The 26,220-nt window shown below is 41.4% G+C and overlaps 1 protein-coding gene and 1 long non-coding RNA gene across 5 annotated transcripts in view; one reads left to right on the top strand and one right to left on the bottom strand.

Moving 5' to 3' along the window:
* Positions 1-6,828: 6,828 nt before the first annotated feature.
* Positions 6,829-25,675, top strand: LOC131492588 (uncharacterized). The gene is made up of 4 exons (XR_009252150.1): positions 6,829-6,917; positions 18,001-18,818; positions 20,166-20,246; positions 20,697-25,675. It is a non-coding gene; the product is annotated as an uncharacterized LOC131492588 (long non-coding RNA).
* The window catches only part of RYR2 (ryanodine receptor 2), a 768,107-nt gene continuing 751,686 nt past the window's right edge, over positions 9,800-26,220 (bottom strand). For all 4 annotated transcript variants that reach the window (XM_058696266.1, XM_058696262.1, XM_058696264.1 and 1 more), the window contains 6 exons: positions 24,367-24,501; positions 16,776-16,932; positions 14,786-14,850; positions 13,034-13,134; positions 11,990-12,041; positions 9,800-11,256 (listed from right to left, as the gene is read on the bottom strand). In XM_058696266.1, coding sequence (XP_058552249.1) covers positions 11,161-11,256; positions 11,990-12,041; positions 13,034-13,134; positions 14,786-14,850; positions 16,776-16,932; positions 24,367-24,501 — 606 coding nt within the window. In that variant the 3' untranslated portion in view covers positions 9,800-11,160. The remainder of the gene's footprint in view (positions 11,257-11,989; positions 12,042-13,033; positions 13,135-14,785; positions 14,851-16,775; positions 16,933-24,366; positions 24,502-26,220) is intronic.

Raw genomic sequence — 26,220 nt, 5'->3', positions numbered from 1 at the left:
GGATGCCTTCCTCTGCGGAGTCCCTGGGGAGGAATACACTTCCAAGCTCAGTCAGGACACAGCAGAATTTACTTCTGTGGAGCTGTAGGTTAACGTTCCTATTTCCTTTCTGGCGATTGGCCAGGGTCATTCTCAGCTTCTGGAGGGCACTTGCATTTCCTGTCCCAGGAATTCTCTATGTTTAAAGCCAGCACTGGGGCACCCATGGGGGGCTCAGCCGGTAAGCGTCTGACTTTGGCTTGGGTCATGATGTCCTGGTTTGAGCCCTGCATCGGGCTCTCCACTCTCAGGGAGCAGTGCACTTCAGATCCTCTGTCTCCCTCCCTCTCTCTCTCTCCCCCTCCCTCCCTCTCTCAAAAGTAAACATAGAAGAAAAATTTTAAAAGCCAGCACCACTGGTTTAAATTCTTGCCGTACTTTCTCTAAACATTCTCTTCTGATGAGTCTCTTTTCTGCCTTCAGCCTGAGGAAATTCTTTCAGATGTTTCCTTTCCTGACCTCAGGTATTTTCCTCACGGGCCTCTGTTGATCCTTACCCAGTTAAAGACTGGAGGGGACCCTCCATGCATCTTCAGAGCTTTCTTTCTCTGCAGCTTTCCTCCTTCTCTGGTTCTCTTCGCACAGAACGCTAACCACCAAAGGCCCCCCTGGACTCCTGGCAACGTGTAGTTAACTTAGACAAGGTGATGCCATTGTTTTGAGTAAGGGAAGTTAACCAGCACGATCTTAAATAGTTGATTTATATTGAGTTTGAAATGAAATATTAAAATTTAAATTTTTATAAAGAATTCACTGACACCAACGATTATATCCTTGAAGATCAGTTTGAGAAATACTGATCTAGATGAAGAAATCAAAAATCGTTATTTCAGGACTGTTATGGGTTGAATTGTGTTCCTGTAACAAAAGATATGTTGGTACCCTAGCCCCCAGTACCTCATAATGTGGCCTTGTTTCGAGATGGGGCCTTTAAGGAGGTAATCAAATTAAAATGAGATCATTATAGTGGGTGGGCCCTAATCCAGAATGACAGGTGACCTTATAATAAAAAGGAAATATGGACATGCACACAGGGAGAATGCTATGTGGAGGTTAAAGTTGCATTGACATAGTGCCATATCAAAGATAGCCAGCAACCATGGGCAGCTGGGTGAGAGAGCCATGGGACAGGCATAGGGCATTGTCCCTCACAGCTTTAAGGGGAAGTGTGATTTCAGAATGAACTGACACGATAAATTTCTGTTTAAGCCACTCAGTTTGAAGACAAAATAAACAAACTGAACATTCAACATGTTTCTAGTTTGATATCTATAAGGATGTCAATTTTCTATAATCAATAATTACAATTATAATTAAAACTCCAATAGGCATTATATTTTGGAACTCATGAAAATGATTTAGGTCTTAACTGAAAAGAATTAAAGCATTAGAGAAATCGAGAGTTTGGGGAAAGATAATAAATGAGGATGGGGGGCTTGCTGTATTATAGATTAAAACATTTTGAAGTTTTAGTGATTTAAACATGGTCCAAATGAGGATTTGTTCACTTCTTACTGCGAGGAACAGAAAATTAGTTCAAACCAGCTTAAGCAGTAATGAAAATGTTAGTGTTTTCTATAAATGAAGAAATGTATGGGAGGCTTCTGATGATAGTGTAGTCTAGATGTTCATGATGGTATTAGGAACATAGCTCCATTTCTCTGTGCTTCTTCCCTCTGCCTTCCCCTTCTGTCAGCATCATTCTTGGACTGCCTTCTCTTGCAGTAGCAAAATGTCTGTCTGAACCGTGAGAGCTCAGTGCTTGTCATTCAGATACAAGGGGATTCATAGCCAAGGGGATATATCATATCAAGTCCCATAACTATCCAATAAGAGTCCCAAGCTTCCTTCTGATGGACCATCTTTAGTCAACTACCTACCCCTGTAACAATCACAAAGTCAAGGACATGGTTACTTCATTGCTGACCATCTTTGAACTATATAGAAAGGCTCTTCTTACGCAAGAATAATTGAAACTAGAACAAAAGGACACTTGAAATAGTAAGGAAGACACACAGTTGGGTAGAATTCACCAGTACAACTACTTTTTAAGGAATAATTTTTATAACAAATCCAATGACTTCAGTAAATTTAGGGCTACTTACATTTTTTAACCATTTTGTCAGTATGGTATTGTGTTTTTCAGGGATCTGTCCATTTCATTTTAGAAAAACTAAAGTGTCAAGTTTATTGTCAGATAGTTGTTGATAGTACATAACGTCCTGTGGATATCTACAGTATCCAGAGTGATATCGTTTCTTTCATTCCTGATATTAATAAATCATGCTTTTCTCTTCCCCTTTTTTCATGCTTAAACAGTGTTGCTACGGATTTATCAACCTTTTTTTTTTTTTTATCCCCTTCAAAGAACCAATTTTGGCCTCATTAATCTTTTTTTTTTTTTTTAATTGATTTCAGATCACATCTTTCTTACGTCTACTTTGGGTTTAATTTCTTATTTCTATTCTAATTTCTAAATATAGAAACCTGCACAATTGATTTTAAATCTTATAAATACACAGGCATTTAAGCTATAAATGTGCCTCTACTTATTGCTTTAGCTACATCCATAAATTTTGCTATGTTCAATTTTACTTCATTCTTTTTGAAATATTTCCAACTTAACTCTTACAAGAATTTTTGTTTCAACTGGCAAAATGGCAGACAGGCCTAACAATAATGACAAATGTGCAAAAGTGGAAAAGTCCTTATAATCATGGTCCCTATTCTCTAGTTCCTAATCAGCTTTTAGCCTCTTGATTTTCATATCAGGGTTGGAAGAAACAGGGTCATCATTCCCATCTGCTCACCTTCCTTCCAACTTAGGAACTTTAACGAAGGTCTTGCTGATTCCTTTTTCCTTAGTGGCCCCTTTATCCAGTATTACAGCCAAAAATGAAATTCAAAGCAAGTGGTCAATAATTGACTGCTTTTTGATCTTGGACCTAGATGGACTCAGGTTCCCTGGAAACCTAATATTACTTACCCTTTTAGTACTTTCTCAGAGAAACAACCAGAATCCTATAAACAGACATGAAACGAGAGGTGCCTGGGTGGCTCAGTTTGTTGAGTGTCTGACTTCGGCTCAGGTCATGATCTCGTGGTGTGTGAGTTAGAGCCCCACATCAGGCTCCGTGCTGTCACAACAGCTCAGGGCCTGGAGCCTGCTTCAGCTTCTGTGTCTCCCTCTCTCTTTTCCCCTCCTCCACTCACACTCTGTCTCAAAAACTAAACATTAAATAAATAATTAAAAAATCATGAGATAATAAACATAAAATCTAAATATTCTCTTTTATAAGCACAGAGAATAAAGTAGAAACAACTAAACTCAGAATTACAGAGAAAATGCACCATTCTAGATTGGTCAACGAGGCAACTATTCAAAAGTTAAGGCACTGAATTGTACAATTATGAATACACTGAACTGATAAAAATTTCCCTTAGTCTGAGGAAAACTTTAGGTTTAGGAGTGGTTATCTCTTGCAAAAATCTCATTTTGTTACATTGCGCAAGTTAATAACGTCAAGTCCCTTGCTTTGAATCGTGTTATTCAATTCTTAATCTTTGCATAAACTTTGATCCTCAGAATTCTGCCATTAATATCAGAAAAAGTAATCAGGCCTTAGCCAGGTTAAATGAATTCATCAATGCAAGTTAATAAATTTATCAAATATATATGGCTGGTAAGTTCTAGAGCTGGGGCTCAAATCCAGATCACCTGACTCCCAGGTTCGTGCTCTAACACATCACACTGAAGGCCAACGCATCCTGTCCTTGTCAAATAGTCATATGACCTTAGGGGCTTCAAGATCATTAATGCAACGTTCCCTTAAACTGTAGTCAGTGAACCACTTATCGCAAGTACTGTGTATTAGTGAAGACTGGATACTGATTCGAGATACAGAATCAGTACCCTGGCCTTATCAGACCTTCCAAATCAGAATATTTGGGGGCATGGCTGAGGAATCTGAAATACTTAACAATTCCCAGATGATTTATGCTCGTATACTGAGAAAATCTTTCCTAGGAAGACTGAAAAATTGCCTTATAGTCTCTACTTAAATACTTCTCGGGGGAGTAACGCCTCCCCAGTTTGCCCAAATCACTGTTGGGCAGAAGTTTCAAAAGGCCATCCAATGGAGTGCCTGGGTGGCTCAGTTAGGCATCCGGCTTTTCATTTCGGCTCAGGTCATGACCTCACAGTTTGTGAGATTGAGCCCCGTGTTGGGCTGTGCGCTAACAGTGCAGAGCCTGCTTGGGATTCTCTCTGCCTCTCTCTCTCTCTCTCTCTGCCTCTCTCTCTCTCTCTCTCTCTCTCTCTCTCTCTCTCTCTCTCTGTCTCTCAAAGAAAAACTTTTTTTAAAAGGCCATTGGAAAGAAATACCTCTATATATTACTTCTGAAAAGTGGTCATTAACTTTTGGGAACAAAAAAGGTTTCTTTTTCCTCTCACATCTTAAAGACTTGTATTTTTCAGATTTGATGAGCAGACCATCTATGCTTTCATTCAATAATTAACCGAACCATTCTCCTTGTTGGAGAACGTGAAAGTAATGTAAATGTTAAGAAAAGTTTGTTCTTTTTCTGTGACCTGTTAGCATGAGGCCATGTTTAACCACGCCTCGAAGCTACTTTTTCCTTGTCTTTTATTTTCGATTATTAAATATTTCAAGTGTCCAAGAATCAAATGAAAACTTACATGGTGGACACTTGTATCAGACTCAAACCTCATGCGCATGTTCAGATTTCTTTCACGCTACTTGCTTCTGGGGTCTCCAGCCTTTGGTTCTGCCTCCGCCTCCTGCACCAGAAAACATTTTTGGGCCCTCACAGTTCTGCTTTCTCCTTGGTCAAAGGCTGACCAACCTCTTGCTCTTGACACCTTGGGCCCTCCCACACTCGAGCTAAGCGGCCCCACTTCCTACCTGCCAGCTTGGATCCACCTGCCCACTACAGTGTATGGGTCTGATATTCAGGGTGGGGTCTTACAGGCCAGAGGATCCAGTCTGGCAGGTGGAAGGGTACTTGATACACCTCGAGGTGAATTCTGACCGATGGGAAACAAGAGATGAGGAGAAATGACAGATTCACTCCCTGCCCTATCTCCTTCCCTTGGACTATTGTAACATACAATTTGTTTTCACAGAATGTCATGGGAGGTCCTAGCGTGACAACTGGACACACCTGTGTGGTACCTTTTTCTCTTCCTTGCTTGTGATGGGGCACAGCCATTGCCTGCATGCATTAGTTTGCATTGCTACACACCCTTCCCTGACTCACCCTTATTGCTTGGCTCTGCTGATAAAGCATAATCACCTCCATCCTTGCTGCAGGCTGCATTCTGGAGAACCCAGGCTATGACAATACCATGTAGTCACTAGCCAGCATAAATAATGTCGTTCCTTTCCTGACATTATGCCTAGTATAGAATATAAATTATTTTTTGTGTGTAGCATTCTTCCACAGCTCATTCTAAACTTAGCCTTCATGACATTTTATATGAAGGCAGTCATTTCATGATTTATACTCTTCAAACAAAATGATAAAGAGTTTCTAGCAGTTGATCTCACTGGTGAAAAACTGCTTAAATAATTTTTTTCTCTTCTGTATATATAAAAATAAAGAATAAAATGACAATCATCTGGCTATGAATTTTTATTAATTTATATCTTGCCTAGGCTTCTGCTCTATTCATCTTTATTTTATGTGGGAGGAAGGCCCTTAGCTTGGTCCTAATATAAAAAGCTAAATAGATATCTCCAATTTCTCTTTCTGCAAGTAAAGAATAGGACATCTTAAGATCATCCATTGCTTTTCTTCGTGACATTGTATCTTCCTATATTTCTGAATTTGCATATAAAATATTAGGTCTACCTAATGTTAACACGATTTTGGAAATTAGGTTGAAAACTGCAGGTAATTCAAATTACATGTACAATAACTTCCAGGTCTGGTGATCTTTTGAAAAAAGTTATTAACGCTAGTGTTTCTACTTGTGTGTTAATATAGTATTGTTCGTGTTAGAAGCATTACACTTTATAATGGTAGTGTTAGCCAGGTCTATATAAATTTTTTCTCTACAGACAAAAATTGAAAGGCCCATTTAGCCACACTTAATGCAAAGGGAGGACACATAGATCACACTTACAAATTTCTTGAAAAATAAATTTTATGATGTGTGGTAGGAATTGGAACACTGTGGGTGTGTGGGAGATGGTGGACAAGACAGGGAAATCCGTTGCTCCTTTGCCATTAAAACACTTTTGCCATTAAAACACTGTTGACGTGCTAACACGTATGAGTCTTTGATTCTCTAAAACTTTCCTCAACTGAGGATATCCAAAATGTTTAAGAAAATATGAATCCAAATTATTTTTAAAAAAATTTTTAATGTTTCTCTTTATTTTGGACAGAGAGAGGGACAGAGCGTGAGTGGGGGAGGGGCAGAGAGAGAGGGAGACGCAGAATCTGAAGCAGGCTCCAGGCTCTGAGCTGTCAGCGCAGAGCCCGACTTGGGGCTCAAACTCATGGAGTGTGAGATCATGACCTGAGCCGAAATCACATGCTTAACCAACTGAGCCACCCAGGTGCCCATGAATCCAAAGTATTTTAATCATGATGAATATTACAACTGGGTCCAGATCTTTTAGCGACAATTAAGTAACTTACGGACCATTAGGAAAACCAAGGAAACATTCAGTAGAACTCCATCAAGAAGTGAGGTAGACACTGAAATAAAATATCGAGGTGAATGAAACTTCACCTCCTGTCTTGGATTAAAATTGATGCTGTTTCTTTTTTTCAGAAATAGTGCATTTTGACACCAGCTCTTCATGTGATAATCACTTCCAGAATTCCCCTTATCAAAGACGCAGAAGGTGAGTACCAGTGACATTTCATCAAAGCTTTTGTAACTACCTGGTTTCCTGTTTCATTTCTGCTGGGTCATAAAGTGCCTGTTACTTTTCAAGCCAATCTGACCACAATAGGAAAAAGTTTAAACAGAAACTTGGCTTTTTAGAGAAAGCTCCAGCTCTCCCACTGAACCGGGCACTTCTGCAAAGGCATTTAACCTGCCTAGATTGCTCATCTGAAACATGATTGCTCAAATCCTTTCCAGCGCGAACGTTCTAGAAGGCCTTGAATGTCATACATACGAAGAGAATAGTGCTTCTACTGCTCACTATACTGAGTTGTGACATTATAAATACTCTGCCATTTGGGGAACATGGAACTTTAAGGACTCACTCAGCTGTTTAGCACTCATATTAGCTACACAGTTGAATACTAGAAGTCTAGATGATATGATGGGTTCTGACCTTGTCCTATTAAGAAATGTGTTGGGGCGCCTGGGTGGCTCAGTCTGTTTGGCATCTGACTCTTGATTTTGGCTCAGGTCATGATCTCAGGGTTTGTGAGTTTGAGCCCGGAATTGGGTTCTGTGCTGACATTGTGGGGCCTGCTTGGGATTTTCCCTCTCTCTCTCTCTCTCTCTCTCTCTCTCTCTCTGTGCCCCTCCCCTGCACATGCACACTCTTTCTCACGCTCTCAAAATAAACTTAAAAAAGAGAAATGTGTAATCAGGGGCAGGGTGGCTCAGTTCGTTAAGCACCCGACTCTATTCCAGCTCAGGTCGTGATCTCACAGTTCATGAGACTGAGCTTCACGTTGGGTTCTGTGCTAACAGCACAGAGCCTGCTTGGGATTCTCTCTCTCCCTCTTCCCTGCTCTCTTTCAAAATAAATATTAAAAATGTGTTACGTTTATGGCTATTAAAAAACCCAGGTGCCATCCATGCACTTGTACCAATGTGAGATGATATTTTCCAGGTTTTGTCACAGGTATTTCAGAATGTTAAGATAGAAACATCACCAGTAAGGCGATAGGGAGGTCATCCTCTTCACCATACAATATTTATAAAATAATTTGGAGAATGTCTAACCAAATGTATCCATGTCAAGTTTACATGAATTCCATGCTTGGTAAATGTACTAAACACATTTGTTTAAAGTTCTCCTTTACTGTGTCCAGAGTAAACAAGACACTGGCCACACTGATGGCCACCTAAAGCCCTTTTTAGCAATGGGGAGGGAGGCCATATTGGTATATTCACCCAGAAAATTGGAGTTTAAGAAAACAGGAACACTTCCCCAGTAAAGCAACATAGTGAAGAAAAAAAAAAAATCATTTTCACAGCTATGCCTTTGCAATGGCGAAGAATGTAATTTTCATTACAATATGACTTTTAAATAAGGTTTTGAGGAACTAAGAACTGCCTCTTCTATGTGAGAAAAATGACGATCAGTCCAAGGACTAAGTACCATTTAGTGCATCTGGAAATCTTCAACCATGATTCTAAATGTATTTAATGGAGTAGGATCAAGAGAGATTTCTGGGAAGAGAGAGAGAGAGAGAGGAAATAAGAATGGCAGAAAAATGTCTGTGTTAAAACAAATATGCAAACATTATTTTGTGAATGTTTGAATGATTGTCTAATACAAAATCTCGAAAGGGATGACATTTCTTGAGTTTGAGTCAATCAGTTCAGAGTTTAATCAGAGAAGTGGTGAGCCACGTTGTTTGAGATTCATGTGACATTTCCTGGGAGAATTAATAATGCTGATACATAAAAGCCCCTCTTCTCTTGAGGACTTGAGAAGGGAATAGAGAGGTGATCTCCTCTAAGTGTCAGCCACAATAAGGCTGGGCAGTGGGTGGCTTTCTAAAGTGACTGGCTTTGCTCCCTTACTCTTCCTCCAACGCCAATGCCCAAAGTCCAAGGGTGGAGGAAGCTCTTTTTCCAGAATTCAGCCTTTTTCTGTTTCTCTGTGAGCACTGTCACCTTCCCAGGCACTGAAGCCGGGAGTGATCAATTAGGAGAGTCAACAAGTCTGCAAAATCCAGGCCAGGAGATGACTAGGGATTTGTTCTCTCACCTCTCACCTGGACTGTTGTTTCACATCAAATCTGACTTTGCTTTATTCATGAAGACCCAAATCTATCAGATTTTATGTCCTGGAGAAATATGTATTCCTTTTCACTGTATGCTTCCTCTGCAGTTTTGTGGCAAAGGGGAACATACTTTTTAATGTTTTATGGAGCTGATCTGTTTTATTCAGATACCTCAGAACATAAGATCACCTCCCTGGGCAGGCTTGGGAATTCCCATGGTGTGGTCGAATTGACTCTATTCCTTCTCCCAAATAAAAATGATCCCAAAAGACAAATGCAAACTCTAGGTACCATAGCTCTCATGTTGTGTCAACAAGTTGAAAAATGACAGGTGATACCCAGCCCAGGGCTTGGAACACGGCGAATGTTCGATGAGTGTCTGAGTATCTAATAACACCACTTGCTAGTGTACCAGTTCTCTTTCATATGAAGGCAGAAAATGAATCCGTACTATTACAGGGGGAAAAAACTGCCCTGAGCAAGGAAGAACCTTCTGGAATGAAAGCTGTATAAAAATTAAATGATTTGGGAGACAGTGATCCTTCTGTCATTGGTGGTTTTAACGAACTCCTGATGTCCCCGAGTCAGGGAAAGGGCAGGGGTGAGGCTAGGTGGTTCAAACTGCCTGCTGACTCTGAGTTTCCGTCATCATAAAGGCAGCAAGCTTGCTGGGCCACAAGGAAATCTGAAGGCATTAAAGGCCATAGGGCAGGGTTTGCATTGCCCCAGACCCCTCTCAAGTTAACAGCTCAAGGTTTTATAATGCCTCCCAACTATACATGAAGTGGAGAAAGAAGAGAGTGAGAAAGTTAGTTAAATAGTTTAATCAGAGCAGTTTTCCAATTCTAAAATTAACAAGCAGACTTGTAATAAAAGAGCTCCAATGTTTGCAAAATGATCTTGCTTCCATTCGGAATCTGTCTTTTTATTTGTAAAGATAAGCATTACATTTAAAAGGACTCAAAATGGAGTGACTGGTAATTATCACCCGTGGTTTTTGATGCATCTGATGAACTCCCTGAATGGATATTGCTTCAGCTTTGATATTAAAAAAATGGCCGGACGAGAAGTCCTTAATCAGCAACTGATCACAGGTGGCCAAAAGAAAGAGAAAAACCCAAAACTACTGTCAAGTTCATAACGTATCACATTGTTGGTGGATGACACTGGCTCCAAATATACAATTAAGCCCACGACACTTTATTACTATGAGTAGAATTATCATGAAAGGTCTCTCACGTTCATCAACTTGCTTCTGGAGGTTTTCTTTGTTCTTTTTAAACTTGCATAATAAACATGCAATGAATTATTTCTTTTGAAAGTGTATTTTTTTTTTTTGCAGTCTTTGTGTTTTCATACAAAGATTTCATAAAGTCGCAGTGTTGCACCAGAGCATTACCAAAATAAGAGCACGATCACATGGGGAGGGTAAATGTGAATTTAGTGAATGAGAAGAGCCTCCTCTCGTCCTGAGACAGGCCACCCGTCTTTTTTTTTTAAAAAGGTGCACGCAAACTGCTTTTCTTACCCTCCCCCACCAGAGAAAAGAATAAAGGAAAAAAAAAAAAAACACCACAAAATCAATCTGAGAAAAAAAAGATCGACATGAAGAAAATAAAGATGTTTTTTTTCATGCACACATCTTCTGCATAGCTCAACCCACATATAGTAAGGCACTATTTCCCTTCGTAAGTGGTGTCCACGGCAATCTCTTAAGTGCTACAGTGCTCTGTGACCATTAGAGAGTTCCTCTCAGGATGGTGAAATAAAGGGGCCGGATGAGTGTGGCTGTCACGCGTCTCTGTGACTGTCCCATAGCTCAAGGGGACTTCCAGGAGTCTCAGAAGGAAATCGGTCCATTTGCGTTATGACTGAGAGTGTCCGAAATGGTGTCCTTTCCAGAGTTCCTATGTTGTCTGTGTATGAATTTAGAATATTCTTCAGTCTTTATTCTCAAAGAAAATACACAAGGTGGGGGGGAAAAGCACAGTCGGGTCTTCAGAAACAGAGTTCACTGCTCCCAGAAAGCATATAATGCTGGCAATTCACAAATTCAGCAGGATGTCTCCAAGAGAGCAGAGAGAAAGAGAGACAGAGTCAGACACAGAGAGACCGAAACAAAGAGTGAATGTGTATGTTTTGGTTTTCAGAGGTGACCGGAGTCTGAGTTTAATTTAGCTGGTCTTCATACTGTTTCCGGAAACAATCCCCTGCTGGGAAGAATTCCCAGCATCTTTCTTGATACATCTTCCAGACATAAGATTCCTGTAAACGTAAAGGAAATGTATTAACATCATGTCTTTCCCCAGGATCTGTGCATTACCACAAAATAAAAGATAAAAACACACGTTTGTTGCATATATATATCACATACCCATGTAACTGTGTAAGTGCACATAATTACATGATTCAAAAAGCCCAAGTTCATCTAGAGAGTGCCTAGCTATACCAGACCTCCTGTATTTCTATTAATAATCCATCTTCATCTGGACCATAATACAATAATGATTAAAAACACTATTTGTGGCATATGATTGTATGGGTTCTCTTAAGGAAATATTATTAATTGTATCCTTCAAATTCAAACTGCTAACAATCGGAGGTGAATTTTTGTGGAGAGAGAATTTCAAATACTTAACGAGAACCGTAGATATTTCATACACAATTATTTTTAATTGATCCTAATATTGTGGGCTGGAACTCATCTGAAACCATCTGCTATCCGATTAAGCAATCAAGGACATTCTACTTATCAGAACACAAAGCCCTGCATTTTCAGCTAATTAAAAGCTTACATTTTTTTATGTGAACTTACGATTTTACTTTCTCGACAAAAGCAATCTTTGCACGCTCGTCTGGGATAACAGGAATTTTTTGTTAAGATACTATATCTGAAAGTAATCCCAACTCTTCAGGTTTAATGCACACATTTTCCCCACCACGTCCATATTCTCTGTCACTTCTTTCAGAAGACGGTGTATGGTCACTGTTTACCTACCTGTCCCGTGTGCTCTGTTTCATCTTTGTTTATGAGATACATCAGAAAAAACCTACAGATACAGAGAGACGAATCAGAAATGGGTTGTATGGAAATGTCAGCGTTCACAGATACTTCTGATCTGGCTACGGGCTAACTGCACACTGTTGGCAGAGTGGAGAAACGTATCAACACTGCAAGGCCAAAGACGCCACGGGAACCAAAAGCTTAACCTTTTTAAAAAGTACGTTTTCAAAGTAGCTACAGTGTGGGCGTGTGCAGATCAAGTTCTACCTCTCGGGAGCTGCTGTACATCAGGTTTCGTGTCAGATCGCACTTAGCCGCTCATGGGGCAGGAATCACAATCCCCATTTAGAAAAGCAGGGATTAAAAAGTTCAAATAACTTGCCTAATGTCCCACAGTTGTGAATGCCGAAGCCTGCTTTGTTTCTTTTCTTTTTGCTACAGCGCTACTCTGCCTCTCTTCTGTTGGATAGCAAAATTGGGTTAGAAACCAAGAATAATTTTTTAGCAAGCTGCAGCTAGGGCTAGTCCTACAGCAACAGCCAGATTTCTATGTCTTAAAAAAAATGCAACTTTGAATCATGTTCGAACACAGTGCCTAAAGAGGATAATTGGGCCTAAAGAGATCTGTATGTCCTCAGAAAATGAAGATGGAGATTCCTGAGTCCCTAGGAGGCATCTGGAGTCTGCCTTCTTGAAATGGGAAACACGGCCAAGGCTCTCTGAGAGGCTGAGCACGTATTTCGCTTATCATTTTGCACCTTTCCATTTCGTGTTCTAGAAGGTATCATTCACACGAAGGGCTGCAAGTTCTTTTCTTATCACATACCCGTCTGATACCACACCGCATACCAGATACACATACCTCCTGAGGACAAGGGGACCGCTAGCTGTGGGTCTTTCTCTCAAAGAGATAGACGAAGCCTGAGTTCAACAGTATAAAGAAAGGAAGCTATGTCTCTTCTGCTTCTCAAGCTTGCTAACAGGGGGGCACTGGCGGGTATAAGGAGGGGCTGGAGAGTCTGAGTCAGGCACACTCACAGGTAATTGGCCAGGTTGTGTTCCTGTAAAGTGTGGGTTTCAAAGCCATGTGGCACTGTGTCGAAGTAATCGTTGCCTATCCCACAGATGAAACATTTGGTCTAGAAGACAAAGGGAAATATTTACATGTCAGATTTCAGAAAGCAAAACAAAGGAACACACAACTCGCCACTTAGGGGGCAGCTGCTATGCTTACTCGATGTTTGTAGAAGATCACGACAGAAGGCTGTGCCAAGCACACGAACGCTAATTTAACTGTTGCCACAACTATATCTGGCTGGAGGTTTAAATGACATAGGCACCAGCAACAAGTTCACATGTAGGAAGAAGCGTACAGGATCACGATGGCCGAAAAGCACGGTCTTTTCCTTATTTCCTCCAGCTTAAGTGAGAGTGCCCAGACTTAGCCATCAGCCTTGTTCATGACATTAACTCGAGTGATGTAGACGGGACTCAATGTGCCCTCAGCTGAAACCACCAGCTTGGTACCTACTGGAACAAAGTCTGATGACCCAGGGGAGGGGGGAAAGGTCCAGATTACTCCCATCTGGGGAGAGCCAAATCAAATATCAAGCTGTGGGGTGTTCGATCAATGACTGAGAGAGGGTCTGCCACGGGCCAGGCACTGAGCTAAAGTGCAGAATTAACCAATGAACAGTCATCATCAGAACTTTCTACTCCAGGAATGAGGTGCCTGCTCTTTGTGCCCCTCGCTTGTTCTAACCAGATCTCTCAGAGCAGCACCTGCTTAGGTCCGTGGTATGCAGGACCAGCACACAAAAGCTAAGGAGAAACAGGCCTCCCGTTTCATTATGAGAATTTCACATGTATCAACTCAAGCAAATGTGATAGTTATTGCCCTCGTGTGGCTCCAGATGCTCATCGTGCTTGCAAATTAGCAACTGTTTAATGCCATCGGAGGCATATTTATGATGCCTTAGATTCTAGGGCCTGGACTCAAGATGATTAAGGTAATTTATTCAATTCCCTCTGCCTTATTGATCAACAACTGTGGACAGCAGGAAGGCCACATTCAGAAAGGCAACAGGTCTTTTTACCATTTGATGTCTTGACTAAGGGGCTCATACTTGGCAGCTTCACCCACGAACCTGCCCCTCCTCTGTGTTACTTATCGCTGTGACTCTGGAAACCTGGGTAGCATCCCCGCTTGCTCCAAACACCTCACCTCTGCATCTGGACAATCACCCGCTGCTTGTCATGCCAACTCCTACGTACTGCTTGAATCCATCTGGTTCCTACATCTTCAGTGGACGTCTTTCGCAAGAGCTTCATCAACTGCCTAAAACATGCTTCCAGCCCACTTTCCTGCCCCTGATCTTGTTAGTTGCTAATGCACTGCCAAACCCCATCACCTTACTTAAAACCCATTTCTGATTTTCCACAGGCTGTACGTTACACTATACATCTCTCCAATGAGTTATTATAAAGGGTTCAACACACAGCTCTGCAATTTCCTGTTTACTTATTTGTCAGTGAATCCATCATTCTGAACGGGTGGTTCTCCTCAGGGAGCAGGAGACATTACTGTTTGCACGCCCCCGGCGTCCGCCATGTTTCCTGCCTACCACACGATATGCGTTGCCCGGATGGAAAACAGGCCGAGGAAGTCACACATCGCTCATGCCCTTTTCCTACTTTCTCCCACGGCCGTGATTCTTTGATAAAGACAGTAGGAAAAGTGAATGCCCACAACAACAACAACACAGCTGAGTCAGACGTGGCAAGACTCACCTCCATGTCTTCTTTGACTTGCTCCTGTTGGTCTCTTAGCTCTCCAAAAGCATCAATAATTAAACCTGGTGTTAAATAAAAACACACTCGAATCTTTATCAACCAGAGGATAATAATGAAGCTCACAGCCCCGTGGCTAGTCCTCCCAAGGAAAGAGAAAATGTACAGCCAGGTTGGGAGAAGTCGTGAGTGAGCACACACTTGATACTCCTCCTAGGGCAGCAGCGTTATCTCTTGGGGGGCAGAAGCACAGCGGGTACTGTGCTTACCCCGTCCCTGAGAAGGGGGTTTGAAAACAAAGTGACAGGGCAGGAAAAACCGCTCGTTAACGTGGCACACGCACCTGGTATGTTAGCTGCCACGTTGTTCCAAGAAAGAGCAATAGAGCTTTCTGGTGGCAAAGCGCAGGAAAGTCTACTGATAACATTTTCAAGTACCGATTTGGAAATCAAACGTTACCATATGAACTGAGGAATCTGCCTCCACTCATTCTGGTTACGCGTTCCTCACAAGTAAACTTGCCGGCCTGTTATTAACTGTGTCAGCCAGGAGCTAACTGCACTGCGTTGTTTCCTCTCAGCTCGTTTGCCTCCTGTGACTTACTGGCTGCACATCTTTTTCCGAGTGTTTTATGAGTTTGCTCTCTTATAAAATATGTTATTGTTACACTCAGTAAAGACAAAAGGATGGATTATGAATCTTGTCGACTTGTTCGTGTACTTTACTGGAAACAAAAAGTACCGTTTTGTGCCTGCAGAGCTTAGAGGATAATAACACATTTATAGACATTTAATTCAAGCCAGGATAAACGTATGAACAGAAAAAGGTAACAAGAGTGATTTTTCTGAGGGAGAAGAACGCCACCTTCCAAGTTTCCTTAGGGTAAAGGGAAGAACTGGTACGTTAATATGGCTCTCTGGTTTTTATTTTATTTTTTTTTAAGTTTAACTTACTTATTTTTGAGAGAGACAGAGACAGCATTAGTGGGGGAGGAGCAGAGAGAGAGACAGAGACAGAGAGAATATCCCAAGCAGGCTCTGTGCTGTCAGCCCAGAGCCCAAAAGAGCTCAAACTCAGGAAACCATGAGACCATGACCTGAGCCAAAACCAAGGGTTGGACACTCAGCCGACCGTGCCACCCAGGCACCCTGATGGCTTCTCTGGTTTCAACTGAGGGCTCTGGGTCCAGAAACTTGGGTTCGGATTCCAGCCCTGACACTTCTTGACTGTGCACTTTGGCCAAGTTACTTAGACGTATTATGGCTCGGTTTCTTCAAATGTAAATAACACCACTATTTTCACAGGGTGCATGAAGGTAAAATGAGTTAATAACATGTGCCAGGCACATAGCAGGTACTCAACGATAGCCTTAGGATTCTTTATGAGGCATCAGATACTGTGCTGAGTACTCACATGTACATCACTTCTTTTTTTAAAAAAAATTAAAACAATTTTTTTAATGTTTATTTAAAAAAATTTTTTTAATGTTTCATTTTTGAGACAGAGACAGAGGGGAGGGTCAGAGAGAGAGGGAGACACAGAATCTGAAGCAGGCTCCCGGCTCTGAGCCATCAGCACAGAGCCCTACGCGGGGCTCGAACTCACGGACCACGAGATCATGACCTGAGCCGACATCGGCCGCTTAACTGACTGAGCCACCCAGGCACCCCTCAAAAGGAGTTAAATGGCTCACCCACCCAACATTATAAAGTTAATAAGTGGCAGGGCAGAAAGTCACAGAGAAGAAAGTGCTCTTTCCATTAGGTAATGGGAAAAGAGTCCAGAGATATCTGTATCCGACTTCCCCTTTACCAGGGCCCCCCTTTGATCCCCCCCTATAGATTTCTAATGGAGAAACACTGAACAGAAAAGTTCTCGTTGCCTTTTTACAGATAGCACTTGACATTCTGACCTGCCCTTAAGTGTTAACTTGAACAATAAATGGCTCAAATTCCAGATCCTCTTGAACTCCAGTAAGGAGGATGCTCACCTTGAATTATGGCCAAGAGAATGACAATCACAAAGAAGAAGAAGGTGATGTCAAAGATGATTCGATAGATCTCATATTCGTCGCCTGCTGGGTCTTCGATTTCATCACCGATACCCCCTCCGGCACGTACCCCGACGTACATGTGGAACATGTAGCACTGGAAAAGACAGACACAGTCACTTCCTGGAGACGCTGCCCATCTGCACATTGAACAAAGTTGAGGCTCTCTCTGTAGTTGCTAATCCTCACTCTGGAAACTGACCATCTCTGCCTTCTACATTGCCTCTTTTTGTTTCAGCGTTTGTGATTATGATGCAAACACGTGGCTCTTACACTCTGCTGTTCTTTGAACAAAACTCGACACGACACTCTGCCTCGCACCTTCTGTCACACTTTGCAGGGGATGAAAAATACCTCACTAGCATCTGGCATAAGGTGATCCCATTAAGATCACATTAAGGCCCACAAAGCTATATTTAATCACACTGCTCTTTTTTTCTTTTTCTTTGAACAGAACAGACAGAGGAGAGAGGAAGGAAAACCTCAATATTTAATAAGATGGAATCTCAGAAATTAAGCTAGGAAAACACCGGACCCAATAACGTCATCCCCTCATCCGTCATGTATGGAATACGATGCTGAAATGTTTCTACTCTAATGTGTACAAGAAAGAAGACAGAGGGGAGAAGCAAGGGTAAATAACAGCTCATTGTTAAGAATCTGAAACGTTAAAGCAACCAATGAGAAGGAGAGCTCCAAGTGCCCACTGCAGAAGAGGGCAGGGTTTCTCAGCCTCAGAGCCGTTGACATTTAGGGCCGGATAATTCTTTGGATGGGATCTGTCTCGTGCATTGTAGGATGTTTTAGAAGGATCCCTGGCCTCTACCCACTCAATGCCAAGAGCACCTCATTGTAGATAACCAAAAACGTCTGCAGACATTGCCAAGCATCCCCGGGAGGGCAAAATCGCAACAGTTGAGAGCCAGTGGCTTCAAGCGTCAGTGTTTTATCTGTTTTCACGATAAGGGCAGACTCTCCAGGTCGGGGCCTCAGATTCAGGGACGCTTCATCCCTCTCCACTGATGGGCTACTGCTCCCAAGTACCACCCTGCACTCTATCCACGCCTGTCAGATAAGCAACTCCCGATTCTAGTTCTTGGTTTGCATTTCCTTCCCATCTTAAACAATTATTTCCCTTTCTTATCCCATTCCTTTTCACCCTCAGGTAACAAGCCTTCCTCCATGAGGCCTTCTTAGACTGTTCCAGACACTCCGACTTACCCAACTGATGTCATCCATGAGTACAAAACACATTTACCCACCATCTGCCTTAACGAAAGGGGCAAAGGCTTTGACACAGTGTCTTCACTTGGGGAGACACCACAATCCCCTGGTCATCTTCTACATTTCTGGCCACCCTTTCTCAGCCTCCTTGGCCAGTTCTTCCTAGAGGAATGTCCCCACCTTCACAGTTAAGTACCATCTCTGTGCCAATGACGTACAATTTTTTTCTGTTTACACCTTGGGTCTCTTTCCTGAATTCCAAACCTGTACCTACCACTTACCTAATTTTGATGCTTCGTGATCTGTCTCACTGCACTGAACTGGCTTCATTACAAGAAGAATGACTTTGGTTACTGCTCTATTATCAGGGCCTAAAATAATGTCCAGCACATGAGAGGAACTTCCACATCACTGGGGCGGAGGGGGGGCGGTGAATGAAGAGTGAAAAGTCATGACTGATCGGTGTTCTCATGGAGACTTCACTGTCTCAGCCCATGAACCTCAAATTCTCAGATGACCCCAAAGAGCACAAAGGACAGGCAGCAAGTTGACCCCAAAATGCTCATAGTTCAACAGCTAATATAGTGATAGATGCAGCACACAGAAAGTGTCCTGGAGCAGATGCCTGGAATCTAATGATCAGAACTGAATAATGACTGGGTCACTCAGGAAGGAGGTTTGTCAGTCTGGCACACAGTGAACGAAGAGGATCAGAGGGCGGCTCTGTCACTGCCCAACCAAGAACCGTCTGGGGCTCAGGTAAGGGATCTCTCTCACAGATAGGCCAGAAAAGTCATTTTTGTAATGTTCATTTATTTTTGAGAGAGACAGAGTGTGAGCGGGGGAGGGACAGAGAAAGAGGGAGATGCCAACTGTGAAGCAGGCTCCAGGCTCTGAGCTGTCAGCACAAAGGCCGACGCAGGGCTCAAACTCACAGATCGCGAGATCGTGACCTGAGCTGAAGTCGGACGCTTAACTGACAGAGCCACCCAGGTGCCCATAGAGTTTTTCTCTAGGGAAGAGAATGCGTTCTCCTGCGGCATGAACTCTTAACGAGTAGGATGTTGGTATTCTGACTCATACATCTGACTCTTAGGAGCCTGGTTAATGTGAGTCTGTCCTCAAGAGAATGTTTAGTTTCCAGACATGCACAGTTGAAGATAGGACCATGGAATGAGGCTAAATTACCAAAGCAAATGTCTCCTAGTTCTCAGGCCTCCTGTCAGCCATCTAGCAACATCCACGTCTCTCTGCTCACCTTCATTCTGTGAAAGCTCTGATGCTGACAAAAGGGCTCCCACCATATTTCAATAACAGACTCTGGCCATGCTGAAAAGATAGGCAGTCTTACGCATTGGATTGTTTAGGCTTAGTAAGATACCAGATTTTAAAAGTATAAAATTCCAGGTTCACCTGTGGGATTTTGATACTGATTTTCCCAACCTTAATCTCACTACCTGGTTATCCCCAGATATAGCAGGTGGGTGGCTAGAATATGCGGTAGGGTGGTGAACATCCACCTACGTAGGGCTGTCAGGCTTTTAGTTGTCAGATGATCGTTCTGCTCCTGAAAATGGAAAATCTCTCATTCACCTTCCTTTTCACAGGAGCAGCTTAAACCTGAACATCAGAGTTGGAGAATAGAAAGCAGTAATTCTGGGACACAAACCCATATACTTTGTTCAGAGAATCTGAGTCATGAGGAAGGAAGGTGCCTGGTGCTACCAACACTGGGAATATGCAGTCAGTTATTCTCCAAATTTAATATTCTATGGTTTCTCCCCTACCCACTCATCTCCCGAGTGGGTTCATTCCAGAGTTAATCACTATTTATGACAGCTTTAGGAAATACTGAGGAGGGACAGTTTCTGGTGGAGTAGTGAAGATCTTTATGAGATCTTTATCCTGACCACCCCCCCCCCCAAAAAAAATAGGGGAGAAATAAAAGTGGAAAGAGAAAGAGACAGAGACTGGCAGAGATTACTTGTTGGGAGGGTAGGGTAAAATAAGTAATTTAGAACAATCCCCTGAGCTGGGGATCGTACTTCCCTAGGAGTAACTCGTTCTCTCAACCACCTGGTAAGTTTTTCCCAAAAAACACAACAGGTCTGGACACCTTCCCTGCAGTTTCTGACTTGGGATATGAGGGTGGCCTCATTGAGCTGCGGTTCATAAAGGGATGCCCTGGTGAGTCCTGGTGAAAGGACCACCCCTTTGGAGATGAATGTCTTTATATAGGCCAAGTCAGTCTCCCTGGCTAGTTAGCTACAATCATCTTTTTGCCTGGGGCTTTGGAACTTTGGATCATTCTGCACTTTCTCCTTGTACATTCTTGGAGAAGAGGTTCAAATTCTCTCAGGATACTGATGGTTTAATTAGATTCTCAGGCTTAAAACACCATGATCCTAAATAAATAAGTAAAGAAAGAAAGGAAAGTGTAGGAAGGAAGGAAGGGAGGGGAGGGGAAAAAGGAAGGAAGGGGAGGGAGGAAGGAGGAGGCAGGTGGTAGGTGGGCAGGCAGGCGTGAAGCATCACAGTCTAAAACTGTAGCTACAGCGCCACCTGCTGTTAGGCATGAAACACTGGCAGGTGAACCACATCGCTGTGAAAACCTAAAATGTTCCTAACATATGCCAGGAAACTACCAGAAGCAATGAAGGCACTGGAAACTCAGATGTTGCCGAGAAAACAGGGCATGAGTGAAGAAAACCCATCTCAAGCAAACAATCCTCGACTTCACCCTGTGAAGACTAATTGTTAGAGACGGATGTAAACAAAAGATTCTCTTTTGAGAGACACACGCAAGATATTAAGCGTGACCACTTCCTACGCCGTACTTCTGTCTTGCTAGCTGCTGGGTTTTGCTAAGCCTTGACTTTTAACGAGCACTACTACAAGTGAGCAGTTACATTTTAAATGTTGGCTTGTTCAAACCTTGCTGCACAAGTATTAATAAGAGGCAAATTAAAAGGGGTTTTGAGACCAACTACTGTAAGGTAAATCTAGGTGATGTGGCCTCTGATGTGATCGTTTTTAAGAACAATCAGCTGGATACGAGCATGTGCAAAGCTACACAGACTCCTGTGTGCCTGATCCGCCTGGCAGCAGTATGGGAGCTGAGATGTTGTTTGTGGCTTGGAACTGAGTTTTCTCTTTTGCAAGAAGACACATCTAAGGTACATCCTCATGATGCCCCCAACCTCACCCCACCCAAAGGCAAGGTATAAAGCTTACCGTTATGTGTAGAGCTAGAAACACCCAGAACAGACCTGGTTGTAGGTAGTCTCACTGGTAGGGGCAGAAATCCCTTAAACTGGACAAAATCCAGGCTCTAGCTCAGTCCTGAGGCCACGGTTGAAACATCAAGAAGCCTTATTTCCTCACCCTAAAGTGAGACAAACTTCTCTACCTCTTCCCTACACATCCCATGCAACTAGGTCATGCCAACCAGGTAAAGGCAGTTCGTTGTCTTCCTAACTCACTTGTTGTTCAAACCATGCCTGGATTCCTCTCATAATTTCATTGGTAAAATTTACAAAAGCAATGGAAACTCATACCAAGAGTGATGTTCGAAATGTAGTCATCCAAGGATACTATCAGGATAATTGAATAGGGTCAAACATGACTCATGACATTAGAAGGAGACACCTGGATGTTTCAGGGGTCTTATTGTGGTAGGAGGGGGGCAAGTGAGGCCCCGCCATTCCCAATGCCAACTCAAAAGTACTACCTGAAGTCATCCTGACTTTCCAGCAATCTTCAGCGATTCAGCGGGCACCACACCCTCTGGCAGTGAATCACCTCGCTAAACTTTCTGACTCAACCAAGGTGGACTTTGAGATTTAGAACCATGGGGGAGGGGGTACTTCTGGAAGAGAAATGAATCTCCCTGGAGTCACAACTGTCTGGTGTTAGTAATGACTGACTCCCTTTTGTGCCTTGTTGACTCCTCCAGCTGTCTGCTCCCCTCCCTGCCTCTAGCCAGCTGCTACCCCAAGTCTTGATGTCACCGGGTAGAGAGGCAAGGTGGGTATTAAAGGCACCTCTCACAAGAGATGAAGGATCCTTACTGGCGGTAAAGTGTCACATGTTTAGTGACTCTGGGGGACGTCACTACCAGTGACGAATCCCTTACCGTGTAAGTTTCTTCTCTCCCTAACCTGTAGTCCTACTCCCTGTAGGAACCCTTGTTAACAATGTCCCATGTATTCTTCCAGAAACACCGTGTACATATTCTAGTGTATCTAATATGTACATTCTAGCATGTGTATGTGTGCACACAATCAGGATCTTATAATACTGTTCAAGATCTTGCCCCCCCCCTTCCCCACTGAAATGCAATCTGTATGTCTTTCTATATCAGCATGTGCAGATCTGTCTCATTTTTAAACAACTACCTACTTTTCCATGATAGGGATTTGCCATAGTTGGTTTAATCGGGACTCTATTGATATAATTTAGATTATTTCTAATTTGTGATAGTAGCAAGTATCCTTAAACCCACAGGAGCATATTTGTAAACAAACATTTAAATCAATACAATCAGTGGAACTGACAAGTCAGAGGGTAAGTACAATGAAAAATGTGATGGATATTGCAAACTTTCTGTAAAATCATTGTCTTAATTTGAATTCCCTACAAGTGTTCATGAAAGTGCCAGCTTTTCCATCGATTCAACAACTGTGGGTATTAACAAACTTGAATATTCTGCAAACCTGATAGATATGAAATGGCAGTTGATTGATTTGCATTTCTTTAATCTTTGTCAATTTGTAAGCTGGCTGAATTTTACCACGAGCTGATTGTTCCTTTTCCTATTGGTTTACTTCCTAGTGATGTGATTAGTACTTAGTAAGTTAAGGACACTGGCCCTATGTTAATATTTTTCCTAGTTTTTCATTTGTCTTTAAGACAACCCTTAGTGTTGTTCCTTTTTAAAGTAATTGTTTAGGACCCCATGCATCTTAGGTTTTATGACACACTTAGAAAGACCTTTCCCCATTTAAAAATTATTATTATTTCAAGGACGCCTGGGTGGCTCAGTCAGTTAAGCGTCCGACTTTGGCTCAGGTCATGATCTCCCATGATTCATCTCGCATCAGGATCTGTGCTGACACCTCAGAGCCTGGAGCTTGCTTTGGATTCTGTGTCTCCCTCTCTCTCTGCCCCTCCCCTGCTTGTGCTCTGTCTCTGTCTCAAAAACAAATAAGCATTAAAAATTTTCTTTAAAGAAAATGAGTAAAATTTTAAAAATTGTTTATTATTTCAAAAGTCAAATTGTTATAATTTTTATTCTTTTCTTTTTGCATTAAAATATGTGTCCCATTCAGAATTTATTTTGATTTAAAGAACTAGGTTGGTATCAATTTTTATCAAAATTTCCCCAAAAGCATATCCATGATACCAATACCATTTACTGAATTCTTTTTCATTTCATGATTTCAAAAGCCACGTTTTATCATACTTTTAATTTCCCAGTGTATCTGCATGTATTTCTAGACTCTCTATTCTGTCCCACACATGTATCATTCTCTAGTACAAAACCTGCCTTAAGGATTAGTTTTTATAACATTAGTAGTTCCCTCTCATTACTCTTTTGGGATGTTTATTTTTTCCAGAGTAATTTTACTGTCACTTTGTTGGTCTCTTACACCACTAACCCCAGCTACGTAGGTATTTTGATTGGGTGCTCAATGAAGAATTCATCTCCTTTCAGCCAGAGGTGCATATTTCCAATCTAAGATCTCACCTGTAATAACTTCTGATTCGCCAATATTAGACGGGCAGGTTAAGGAACAGGGGTAGAGCAATATGAAAGCTTGAACATCCACTGATTTTAAAACCAAGACCAAAAAGGTAATTTAAGCTAAAGTACTGAATATTTAAGCAAAACCTAAGAGTTCTAGTAAAAGATCTAATTTTGGACTTCGGTGATGTCAGTTAATATCATGAAAGTACACAGATAACTAAGGGTTCAAAATACTCTCCAAGGAAATAATTTTAACCGCTGTCCTGGAATCTATGAACCAATTCAGCTAAAGCGTTTATATTAATCCTTCCAGCTCTAGGTCCTTTATGCAAAAAATCTGATTATCAGGCTGGTACAGCAGATGTAAAAAAAATGGCAGAAACGGTCCTTTACGTTCTGCAAAAGAATGAAAACTGTTGATTCTTTAAAGAGCCACACAATTTTTTACTGGGTACACTATTTTCTATTCTGCAAGGTTAAAGGGTAACTACACAACCACTCACACTGAAGAAGCAGGAGAATTTTTCACTCATATGAGATCAAAGTGTATGAACTTACCGTTAGCATATCATCACATTTCATATCCGGTGTGTCACCATCTTCACTTTTATTGTAGAATTTTCGGAAAAAGTTGAATGCCACAACAGTATATAAGTATACAACAACAGCTAACAAGCCAACAGTTAATACAAGCTGGAAAGCAATGTGACACAGAACGCGCATTAGAAATGCAAGGCGTATATGACTGGCATGTTCAACATCAGTGTGGGAGGAGAGAATTCTATGAGCACATACCTGGATTTATTGACGAGAAAGTAATGGGATCCATACCTCACACCGTACCTTTCTTACCCCCCTCTGTGGGGAAATTTATTTCCATATGCTCTTTATTTTATCAAGTGGTCAGACTGTTTTATGCAAAAGTTGGCTACTTAATTGGTTAATGAATGCATACTACAGCTGGAAGATGAATAAACTCTGATTGACTTTCACATCCAAATTGATCATAATATGTATGTGCTGAAAATAAGAATTTCACCAAGTCGGTGAAAATATATTTCTGGTTATATCACAGAAAATCTAAACACACTAAAATGCATTATTTTTTGTGTCTACTTCTCTAATTACAATGAATCCCTGTGTTCTTGACCGTGGCAGCATATATTAAGTCCTTCAAAAATAATTTTACAATTATCTGGAGAAAATATGTTATCTGAATAGAGGGCTTAATTCACTTCTGTAAACGAAGTACAATGCCACTATAAATTTCTGCACATCTTATTATGAGGACTATTAAGCTCTCTATATTTCTGTAAGTCAAAAATTGATATCTCAAAAAGAAGGAATAATCCTCCCAAAATTTTAGAAGTGAATTGAAAGCAAGCCAAACCTTTTGTGTGAAAATACACAAGAGATTCAGAATCTCCAGTTCTTTAAATGTCAGGGGCTCAATACTATGAATGAATAAACACTTTTTGCTGATGTCATAGTCACATTCAAAAATTAGAGTGACATATAGAACAACAATGTGTTGAAATTTAGGAAACTAAAAATCATGGTAACTGTTCATATGAACTTAACTATGGACATAGTTCACGTGTTTGGGGGGACATGGATTTAAAAATATGCTGAATTATAAAATTCTGGAAAAGAAGGACTCTGTTAAACCAAATAACGAATATAGAATGTGTTACTCCCAGTAGACAGGTGATAGAGAATGAATCAATAAATATATGCTTCTATAATGAGTTTATGAATAATTAAAGTTTTCACATTACAACTGGGCTCCATTAAAACATAAATTGATCATCTGGAACTAGGCCAGTATGTAAGTCCTTGGAGTATGACCTTGTCAAGTATGAAACATTATGATTCTGTCCAATTTAAAAGTGGAGAAAAGACCACATGATCTCCAATTTTTAAATATCACATCAAATTAAGAACGCAGCATCTTGTGTTTTATTACTATTGTAACTAGTGCATCAGGATTCTGAAACACATTTCAGTTCCCTCTGGTATCAAATGGAGTAAATATCATATTAGGAAAAATTTATTTTCTGCGGTGTTTTGTATGTGCCGGGGCCTGTGCTAACACCTCCACATTTATGTTATTTCATTTTCTCAGAAACTCCAAAAGGTAGGTACTTTTATTGTATTCATTTTACACAATGAATTAAGATTTAAAAATGTTAAATCAGTTATCCAAGGTCACACAGTGAATCGGTCAAGCCAAGACTTGAATGTAGGTGTAGGGGACTCTTGAACCAATATTCCTCATGGTTTGTAAAAAAAAATAAAAAAAGTGCATATCCTCCATTCACAAAAATCTTTAAAACTATATGTTGCCATTGGAGGTTGGGTTTTATTTTTATTGGTGTATTTTTTGTTTTTTGTTTTTTTGGTTTTTTGTAG

Source organism: Neofelis nebulosa, chromosome 13, assembly GCF_028018385.1.
Source record: "Neofelis nebulosa isolate mNeoNeb1 chromosome 13, mNeoNeb1.pri, whole genome shotgun sequence".
In the NCBI taxonomy this organism is placed as follows: Eukaryota; Metazoa; Chordata; class Mammalia; order Carnivora; family Felidae; genus Neofelis; species Neofelis nebulosa.
The sequence above is the reverse complement of the archived record's forward strand: the minus strand, read 5'-3'. Positions and strand labels throughout refer to the sequence as shown.